The sequence below is a fragment of the Panicum virgatum genome, chromosome 3N, assembly GCF_016808335.1.
Source record: "Panicum virgatum strain AP13 chromosome 3N, P.virgatum_v5, whole genome shotgun sequence".
NCBI lineage: Eukaryota > Viridiplantae > Streptophyta > Magnoliopsida > Poales > Poaceae > Panicum > Panicum virgatum.
Genome location: NC_053147.1, coordinates 15,345,693 through 15,355,455, shown reverse-complemented (window position 1 = coordinate 15,355,455; position 9,763 = coordinate 15,345,693). Strand labels below are relative to the sequence as shown.

Genomic DNA, 9,763 nt, shown 5'->3' with positions numbered 1-9,763 from the left:
GCGCTCATATCCTTTCTAAAATTTTGAGTCTTAGCTAAAGATAAGTCTATCCCATTAACACTCTGTTTGGATACTCTAGTGCTAAAGTTTAGCATTTTTGGATATTAGCGCTCGGATCCAACATAACACCTACTCAAGTACTCAACGATGCACAGTCCGCTTCAAATCTCATCTCGTTGATTTATTTACAGATCTTGCATTTTGATCTTTGCCGTCGCATTGTGATAACAAACAGTTCCAAATTCTCAATTGTCCTGGCCTGGCTTGTCGCGGATGCTAGGAAGACTTGACCCGTTGGGTACCTGCAGTGTTGGCCTTGAATCTTGGCTGTGGCTTCCCAGATGCGAGATGCCTGTTGTAATATTGCAATGTGGTGCTGGGCTCCATTGACTGCAGACGTGCGCTGATGAAACCCTGCACCTAGACGATCGCCAGAGAGCTGAGGTCTGAGTGTCTGACGGGGATGACTGGCGGTGAATCGTGCTGGCTGACTGGTTGTCGACAGGAGCACGGTGCCGCCGGAGCACGGTGCTCGGCGTACGAGCAGGAACGACGGGGGCGACGCGCGGTGTCGCGGCTTCACGGCCAGGCCAGAGCACGGGGGCGCGCGCCCGGGAGGCGGCGGCGCCGCCTGGCCGATCGTACACGGAGCCGTGGAGCCCGGTCCGGACTCCGGACAGTCACGGAGGACCGAAGCGCGCGCACGTGTTTGCTCGCGCGGGACGATCCATTGAGCCGCTCGATGGCAGTCAACGAGTCAAGCACTCGAGTCGCTCACGTGGCCGTTGGGGCGTCCTCACAGCACAGCTACTGGCTCCAATTCTCCGGTCAAACGGTCAAAGGCAGCACCAGTGGCAGAGGCCGAGACCAGCATCAAAGGCCATGGGGCGAAAACTTCTAGCCCCGTCCTGCCGTCAAAGTCGCCAGGCCGAAGCAAACACAATGCGTGCTAGTAGTAGAGCCTACTGCTGGCGTTGCGTCGCCTTTCCCCTTTCCTGTTCAAAAAGGGCCCCCCGACCCGACCCCGATCCGTCGCTCCGACGGATCGATCAGACATGCCTAGCCAGCTGCCCAGCTAGCATACGTGTGGAAGCCCGCGGAGTGGAAAAGGAACTTTCTTTCTTTCTTTCGGACAGCAACCGACGGAGAGCAACTTCTGTTCAAAAACGAGGGGACAGAGAGCTTGGTCGTCCGCGCCGCCGCCAGCTTATCCGAGCGTCCGAGCCACCGACGAGCGGCGGGCCGGCCGGACAACGAGAGGCGCCCGCGGGCTGCTTCTCCTTCACTGCTCATAATACTTGGTCTTATGGAGGGACCGCTCGACCCCAATCAATCCGGGATGCTCCTCGTTCTCGAAGGGAAGTCGTGTCCCGGGCCGGCTGGACCGTGTGAACTGTGTGACTCATGATGATGAGATTCGGGGCACCATTGGTGAACCGGTGGTGCCATTGCCATTGAAAGCCTGCCCGCCCCGTGCCCGAACGTTACTTCGAACCGGAGCAACCCATCGCGCCGCCGCCCGAAAGCCCCACCCCCAACCCTTGGCTGGACCTGGACCCGTCGGCTTTTGCTTCGCTGGGACGGCAGCAACAGTGCCACCTCTTCCCCCGGCTGCTCGAGCCGCCATGATCCGGAGGAGGCAGCTGGGTCCAGAAGCGCTTGGGGGTTTCTACCTGTGCACTTCCACGACGTGACACCCCCCAACGAGTCGAGATCACGGAGAATCTATGGCTACATGGCCTAGTACGTCCCCATGACCTGACACATTGACACCACGCCACGTTACCGCGCCAGGCCAAGCCAAGGCCGCTGCTGTCCGCCACGCTCGCTACACCAGTCGCCCGGGGGTAAACTCGCCGTGCGCCGCTGACAGGAAAAGAAAGGAGGTGCGCGTGCGACGCAATCTTCGCTGAATCCCGCAGGAAGCCCCGGAGAAACCGCACGCCGCCTTCCCGGCACCTTCCTTCCATCCCCATCCGCGGCGAGGCGGAGGCGCCAGCACCTACGGCTTCCCGCCGTCGCCACGTACCGCGGCCGGGAACTCGCGCTCGCTAGCTCCGTGGACCGTGGCCCGGCAAGCTTGCCCCGCCGAGCACACGAATCTTCAGGGAAAACACTCACGCTGCTGCAGTGACACGACGCGTCCAGGTCCAGCAATGATCGGATGGCAGGCAAGCTAATCACCCTGGTTACCACGTACATCACGCCACGCCATGAATGGGAACTTGAGGACCGAAAGCAAGGGGATTCTCTTGCAAAAAAGAAAGACCGACCAGAATAATAGTCAGACAGCACTAGGCTCTGCAGCTCTAGCTGGGCCCGCCTGTCCGGGACATGGCGTTGCCCGGGCCCAGCACCAGAAGACCGGTCCAAGGGTTTGAACCACGCCAGTCAGGCAGTCAGAGCCTCGGAGTCGGAGGGTAATATTCTCTCGTTAGTCTCAAACTTTTCTCCAGTCCGGTCCAACTTGAAACGATCCCCATTTTTTCCCAGCTATGACCAGTGGAAAGCCCCCGTTTTCCAACTCTATAAGTAGCCTTCTCCCCGTCACTACCACACTCGCCAAGCTCCCACACTGGGCAACTGCCTTCGTGGCGAAGTAGCTCAGCGCCTCATCAGCAGAAGGAGCCAGAAGTGAGGTGTGAGGATATGGACGGGTGCGGCGGCGGCGGCGAGAAGCGCGCACTGGCCTCGGAGCTGGCGCAGGTGCAGGCCATGGTGAGGGAGCTGGAGGCGCGCATGGACCAGGACCTGCCGGCGGCGGCCAGGGAGCTCTGCGGGGAGCTGGCGTCGTCCGTCGACAGGTCCATCCGCATCGCCAGGGCGTGCGGCTGGGACTCGCCGGGGTCCCGCGACGGGAGCCCGCGCAGCGACGGCGCCCAGCACCCGGCCGGCGGCGGCGGCGGCAATGCCCAGTCCAAGAGGAGGCAAGTCGAAAGATCGACCCGTTCTTTGTTTCGTCGTTCGTTGCATCGATCAACAGAGTTCTGACATGTGTCTGGTCGCTCTTTCGGTTTGTTGCCGCAGGAAGGGGGCGCCGTGCGTCAGGACGCAGGTGCGGGTGGCCGCGGTGCAGGACATGGCGCCCCTGGACGACGGGCTAAGCTGGCGCAAGTACGGGCAGAAAGACATCCTCGGCGCCATGTACCCCAGGTCAGCCGCTCACGTCACAGCCCCACACGTCACTCCCATCTTGCTACACCAAACTCTTGTTACGGCCAGTCTAGAAATCGACGGCGTAGAGAGAGCGACGCTGACACGTGTGGACCGTCGATCGGTTTCGCGCTTTTGCAGGGCCTACTTCAGGTGCACGCACCGGCACTCGCACGGCTGCCCCGCCACCAAGCACGTGCAGCGCGCCGACGGCGACCCGCTGCTCTACGACGTCGTGTACCACGGCGCGCACGTCTGCGCCCAGGCTGCGCATCCCGCCGCGGAGCACCTGCGGCGGCAGCTGCAGCCTGAGGGGCACGCCGACGCCGGCCAGGAGCTGCGCTCGCCGCTGGCGCCGGAGACCGAGGGCCTCCGGGCCGGGCTAGAGCCCACGGCGCCGTACTCGTTCGGCCCCGCGCCGGGTGCCGGCGCCGACTTTGGCGGCTACCTCCCGCTCCTCTCGCCGACGGGCTTGGAGTGGCAGCTCAGGAGCAGCTACGCGGCAGGCGGCCTCGGGGTCGGCATGGACTACGAGCCTCATTTCGAAGAGTTCTACACGAATGCTGCCGATCCCTTCCACTGGGAGTATCAGGACTTGTACGCTGCCAATTAGATGGATCTGCCATCGTCCAGTCAGTGTTATGTGCAACACGTACGGTAGCTGTACTGAATTTTGCCGTCAGTATTAGCTCCAGGTTCTAGTTAAGTTTTCAACAGCTGGGTGCTATGGCCTTGTCCGAGGCAAACCTGACTTCACTGATTAAAAATGGGCAACGGGACAAAGCTAAAACACACTGTACCCAGTTTATCTAAATCCAAATTGAGGCAGAGATCCAGGCTTAGTCAATAACAGCGTTGGCGCACTTTGAATGTGAATAGCCACTAGCTAGGATTGCAAATATCAAAATCTCTGATCTCATTACACAGTGGACGTTGCAACTACTCAGAATCGCAGTAGCTCCAACGTTCTGGATCAGCGCGGTTCAAAAGAAAAAAGTTCTGGATCAGCATATGCACAAAGAAAATCTGCAAGGGTTTCAATACATAAACCTTGTTGGCCTGTACACCTACATCACTAGATGCACCATCAGGATACTGACAGAACTGTCTAGATAGAGCTTTTTTCTTTACTGTCTTGAGAAGATTCAGAAATACTATCCTTCGTATCCTCTTCCTCCAGCTTCCTCAACGCTCCTCTCAGCCCCAAAACAATGAATAGATTGGTAAGAGTAAGCAGCGATTCTGCACTCCCATGCAGCCAGTCGACATTAGACAGAGAGGTTCCATAATGAACTTTTGCTGCAATGGAGATCATTGCATCAGTAAGTACACACGGCATGAATGTAAGCAAGAATATAAGGATGATGAAAATTTTATGGTGCAATTACCATAAATCCCAGCAGGTACTGCTCCAGGGATAAAAACCGGTGCATGAAACAACATGAAAACAATTAATGGCACTGACATAATTTTCTGCTAGACAGCTAAATAATCAGAAAAGAAGCATTACTAAACTCAGGAGGGCTATGCATAGGAATTTCAGGTACACTACTGAACTGCAAGTGTCATTGTGGCCTCGAAATAAACTGGTCATCTGGTCCATTTGCACCACATTCAACTACATCAGATTCATATTGCTTCTGCATTGCAGAACTTATATAGCTAACTTTACACCTCCCTGTATGCATTAAAAGTTGCTTTGCATGACTTGCCATTGGACTAATGGTTTAGAAAGAGAACAAAGAATCCAAAAACAATAAACTTGAAGGTTGCTGTCCTACTTGTCCTAATACTCACTGTTTCTTGACTCAGTTCCATATGTAAACTACTGGAATTTTTATTTGGTTACCGAGGTTTGTATCATTTCATGTCTTTCCAAAAAGTCTATGAATCTTAAAGCAAAGCAACTAATATTAGGTAGGGCACAAACATTAATCGTAAAAGGATAAATTGAATAATGATGCAGGCCTCATCTGATATTAACAATTTCGCTTTAAGATCCACAGCCTTTTCTAAAAGAGGTGTATCCCGTAGCAAATGGCTAAGTTCAATTGTTCATATATGAGCAGGCCACGCAAATGTTAAACTCACTGTTAAGCTAATTTATCCAGTACACGGAATGCTGTGTTTAACCACCAATATCTATAATTCTGTTTCTATGCTCGACAATGATCTAACCATTCAGCCACTGCTCAAATGCGACAGACAGTCACATAATTGATCTCACATTCTCACAGACTCATGTTGAGTCTATGAACAGTACTACAAAAGCCTATGTGTCAATTTTTATGTACATTTGTCGAGAGAAAAAATCATGTACATTTTCTCCAGCTATGACAACTTGTCTTGACATATGCAATCCACCAACTTGTATGTAAGAGTGCGCTCATCCAGAAAAAAAATGAATCATGTGTTGTTTATTAGCGCAATATTACTACTCCAATGGCAAAAGCACAACTTGCATTAATTATTACAACTGGTAGGCTTGGTCATGGTGCTTCTAAACTACACAAGCCCTACATTTGCCGGAATGTTACTTTAGAACAAGATCTGCTCTTTCGTGAAGAACAGAAGGAAGGATCGCATGCGGAATGGGAGTAGGGAGAGAGAGGCGGGGAAAGTAGCGCGTACTGGTGGCCCCGACGAAGGCGAGGAGGAAGTAGAATCCGAAGAGCGTGAGCCCGGGCGCGGTCTTGGACCTGGTCATGAAGTAGAGGAAGCCCAGGTAGGGGAAGAGCGACACGGCGAAGAGCTGCGACGCCAAGCTCTGGGAGTCCATGGTCGGCGCCCACGGATCCACGGGCAGCAGCCCGCACCGCACCACAGCTGCTCTCCTCGGCGCCCTCCGCCTCGTGCTGCGGACGCGCCCACTGCCGTAGCCTACTCGTAAGCTCGCGGAGGGGAGCAGACGGGACCGCGCGCACGGGCACGGCGGCGCGCCGCAGGCGGTCGCCAGCATTTGGGCGTGGGGGCAGGAAAGGATGGTTTGCCGTGTTTGGGTGGCTCCCATTGCTCTCCGCCTCTCTGGGGGTGATGATGCGCCTAAATGGGCCGGGCCTGGGAAGTCGGAAACGGCATATGGCCCAGCAAAGATATGGTTCTTCCTCCACTCAAAAATCGCTAATCGGGCCCAAATTTTGCTTAAATTCCCGAACAGAAGATGCCGAGATGGTGTGGTGGTACTGTGGTGTGAATGTTCATCCCCTCCTAAAAAAAAGGATATTGGAGTGGGATAAATTTCATCCGCGACGTGGATGGTGGATGCTAAACGCTACTCCCCATTACAAAATGTAAGTTACTCCAATATTCTTTTTAAAAAGTTAAAATATTTCAAGTTTGATCACGTTTATACAATAAAGTAATAACATTTATGATACTAGTATTATTATATTCTTTATTAACTATACTTTTATTATAGTACATCTATATGGTTCTATAAATTTGTAATTTTTCTGTAATTTTGGTCAAATATAAAATAATTTGACTCTTCAAAAAAATTGAAATGACTCACAATTTGAAAGGAAGGGAGTAGAATGGTAGCAGCAGGAAGGAGGTACGGAGCGGCATGTCCAGATATCGTTCAGCATCACGCCCAACTGCGGTAGGTACATTCCATAATTAGGGTAGATGCGAAACATGTTACTCTCACTCACCATCTAAGCAAGCAAATTGCTAAATGTGTAAGAGACGCTTCTCATGTTGATAAGAACAAGAAGATGCTGTTGCACTTGCACAGCCATATCTAACCATTCAATAGCAACTCGTCAAGATGTCAAATGTCCTATTCGAAACGCGTCCAGATCTGCGTTTCCAGGGTGGAAATTGATGAGCTCGTCATCTAGGAGATTTGCTGCTAAATCTGGCGTGATCTGTCTCGATATAACGAGCTACAGGTAATTGTCAGAGCACGAAAATGGCGGTGGAACGCGAGAGGCCACAGCCGACGGCGGCGCTCTCGCCGTGGGACTGCGGGAGCCCGCTGTACGACGCCTTCGAGCTCGCGTCCGTGTACCGCGTCCTCGACACCCACCTCATGGCGCTGCCGTACGCGCGGCGGCCGTCTCCACCGCGCGCGCGGGGCACGGGCGACGTGGCGGCCCTGGCGGTGGCGGAGCGCGCCGCGGTGGCCGTGGCGCAGGCGAAGGGGCGGGGCCGGCGCCGGAGGACGGTGGCGAAGGCCGCGAGGGTTTCCGGCAAGGCGGTGCTGCACTCCATCCTCAGGTCCGTCGCCACCTGCGGCGGCCGGAAGCTGTGAGGAGGAAACCGATGGCGCGTCGTGATCGCGCGTGCTACTGCTGCCGGCAACACCCCGCGCGCAGCCAGGAGAGGAACGCTCGTGTCGCGCTCCCGGCAGCAGACGGCGTTGCGCGACTGGACGAGCAAACTGCACGAAATGGATTGATTTGGATCGAGATGGTTGGAGGGAACGGTTAGAAATGGCTTGATTTGCTAGCATACCGTGCATCTCATCAGAAAAAGAAAAGGGTGGTATTATTAGTCTAGATGTTAGATTTCCATTGCCATCAGTTCCTTTTCTTGCTCCCGTTTCAGAATCCTTTCCCTTTCTTCTCGCTCTCTGTACAGTTCGTGCGATTATTGGTGAAAAGACAGGGCGCCCCTCCGCTCCGCTGGTACAGCCGTGCAGGTCCGTTTCTCAAACACAGTTGAGCCGTGCAGTCCAGGTAGGTTCACTAGACCTCAAACTGAATTGGAAACAACCCCAGAGTCGAGCTCTGACACCCGCGCAACGGATCGATTCCGAGAAGACAATGGTCTCAACATCGCTCGACTGATCAATATGGTGGCACCTGCCGATCCGGTGCTCTTCAAGTGCTTTGTTGGTTTAGCCTTCCATTCAGTAGTTTATCTTCAGACTTCCAGAAAAGGTCAGCAAGAAATTGAATTCAGAGTTCAAAAAATGAGCTAGCTATATCAAACCAAACTAACCTGATTGTGCTACTGCTTAACTGTCTGCCTCGCCAAACCAAGTGTACATATGGATGTGTCAAACGGGCAGATGGAGGTGAGCTTCGACGATAGAAGCGGCTCTTCTCCTCACGTGCTCCGGTCTCCAGTTTTGCGTCTACAGTGTGAACCAACTTCACCATTCCATTCTTCATACTCTGGCCAGTTGGTGCTTGCATTGATCCGACGGGGCCTGACGGCGATACGAAACCAGCCCGCCAATTCGAATCACTACTCGTGATATCCAAAGTGGTTGTCACAACCTGCGCGGTGTTCCTGAATCCTGAATGCAAAAACACATATCGGCCAGAGTAGCGCAGTTCTGCATGACAGACGCCTGACGTCGTGAGATTGGCAAATGCATCGATCTCAACAGACATGGAACAGGCGATCCATCCGTCCGTCCGCCGCCTCCATGGATGGTGTGTTTCTGTGCATTTCAGAGTTCAGACATCCGTTCAGCAGAGTAGTCCAGGCTTCAGATTTCAGACAAACTCCCACGTATCGATGAATAATAATGGAGGACATGCACCAGGTTTTTTTTTGGGCGTTTGTACCGCCTGCAAATGATAGAACTGCCTCGTTAGCCTAATTTCACGTTTTGGTTCCTCTTTCCACCGTGAGTCCGTGACGGTTGAGCTTTAAACTTTACATGATTACGCCGAGATCTACTTAGATCTCCAAGAAATGTATGGATTTTTTTGCGTGTTAACATCAGGCAGTTCGCTATGCCCACAGGGCGCCATAGCTGATGCTTCACGCGCCAACGGCCATACGCGTACGCGAAGGGAGTCAAACCTCTGTGTCCCAAAGGCCTTCGGAAATCAGAACTAGTGTAGCGTTCGGATTCCTGAACTTCTGAAACGCTCGAGGCCTCGACTCGCGAGGCTATAATGGCTAAGCCTGCAAACCCTCGACCCGCAGCGTGGGACGAAGCTTTCAGTTTGGATTACGTTGCTGCTGCTATTGTCCAAACATTCCGACGATGGCTGTACCGGCCAGATTTTTGTGGAGGAGTTTCGACACAACCGTGGAGCCCAGTTCAACCAACCGATGTTCAGGCCACATGCCTACCACCGGGGGAGAACGTTGCACATGACGCGACCAGTAATCCCCATCGACCACTACTGGCTGCGAGGTATCTTTCAGGAAATCAAACGAAATGAACAGGCTCTACAAGGATATCGAGCTGTTAGACGGACGCATGGGGCAAATCTTCGTCTGTTTTCCCGGTCCATGCTCTGCTCTGGGCCTCAGCTCCTCGGGTCTCGACGGAGCTTTTTCATTTTTATATTAAAAAAAACAAAATTTCAAAAATATATGTCGAATAGTGAAATTTTCAAAAATGGGTGACTGTCGCCAAGAGCGCATTAAACAGTGAACTTGTAAAATCGATATAAAATCGTAAAAAAATCAGAAAAATATAAACTCAACTATTCTGGATTCTATGAAATAATATCTACAACTTTTGTTACATAAAGTTTTTCATTTGATCAATGTATCTAAATCAAGAAAAATAGTTCTTGTACCTAGAAAAATATGAAATAATTCATTTGGTCTAGTTGTGCTTATCTAAAATTTACCAAACTTTTTTTATAACTCTTAGGAAATAAAATAATGGTACTGTAAAAGTTATCGCTTCTAA

General features: G+C 52.6%; 3 protein-coding genes across 4 annotated transcripts; 2 read left to right on the top strand and 1 right to left on the bottom strand.

Annotated features, from left to right (window-relative positions):
- The first annotated feature begins 2,523 nt into the window (after window positions 1-2,523).
- LOC120664579 (transcription factor WRKY19-like) lies at window positions 2,524-3,995 on the top strand. The gene is made up of 3 exons (XM_039943849.1): window positions 2,524-2,927; window positions 3,028-3,153; window positions 3,295-3,995. The coding sequence occupies exons 1-3, from the start codon at window positions 2,650-2,652 to the stop codon at window positions 3,764-3,766; spliced, it is 876 nt and encodes a 291-aa protein (XP_039799783.1). The 5' UTR covers window positions 2,524-2,649; the 3' UTR covers window positions 3,767-3,995.
- Window positions 3,996-4,045: 50 nt separating this feature from the next.
- LOC120664580 lies at window positions 4,046-6,173 on the bottom strand. 2 transcript variants are annotated; one of them, XM_039943850.1, is made up of 3 exons: window positions 5,785-6,173; window positions 4,542-4,559; window positions 4,046-4,452 (listed from the first exon to the last, which is right to left on the bottom strand). In XM_039943850.1, exons 1-3 carry the CDS (start codon window positions 6,161-6,163, stop codon window positions 4,262-4,264), a joined length of 588 nt encoding a protein of 195 aa, XP_039799784.1. In that variant the 5' UTR covers window positions 6,164-6,173; the 3' UTR covers window positions 4,046-4,261. The 2 variants fall into 2 exon arrangements, with proteins under 2 accessions (XP_039799784.1, XP_039799786.1); XM_039943852.1 differs by lacking the exon at window positions 4,542-4,559 and having other exon boundaries at window positions 5,785-6,172.
- Window positions 6,174-6,682: 509 nt separating this feature from the next.
- Window positions 6,683-8,079, top strand: LOC120668099. The gene has a single exon (XM_039948041.1). The coding sequence runs from the start codon at window positions 7,067-7,069 to the stop codon at window positions 7,406-7,408; it is 342 nt and encodes a 113-aa protein (XP_039803975.1). The 5' UTR covers window positions 6,683-7,066; the 3' UTR covers window positions 7,409-8,079.
- The last annotated feature ends 1,684 nt before the right edge of the window (window positions 8,080-9,763 follow it).

Bases quoted from the DNA above. Each gene is read 5' to 3' on its own strand.
- LOC120664580 (XM_039943850.1), bottom strand. From the start codon at position 6,163: ATGGGAGCCACCCAAACACGGCAAACCATCCTTTCCTGCCCCCACGCC.
- LOC120668099 (XM_039948041.1), top strand. From the start codon at position 7,067: ATGGCGGTGGAACGCGAGAGGCCACAGCCGACGGCGGCGCTCTCGCCG.
- LOC120664579 (XM_039943849.1), top strand. From the start codon at position 2,650: ATGGACGGGTGCGGCGGCGGCGGCGAGAAGCGCGCACTGGCCTCGGAG. The intron at 2,928-3,027 runs GCAAGTCGAAAG...TTGTTGCCGCAG, and splicing joins AATGCCCAGTCCAAGAGGAG to GAAGGGGGCGCCGTGCGTCA. The intron at 3,154-3,294 runs GTCAGCCGCTCA...GCGCTTTTGCAG, and splicing joins CTCGGCGCCATGTACCCCAG to GGCCTACTTCAGGTGCACGC.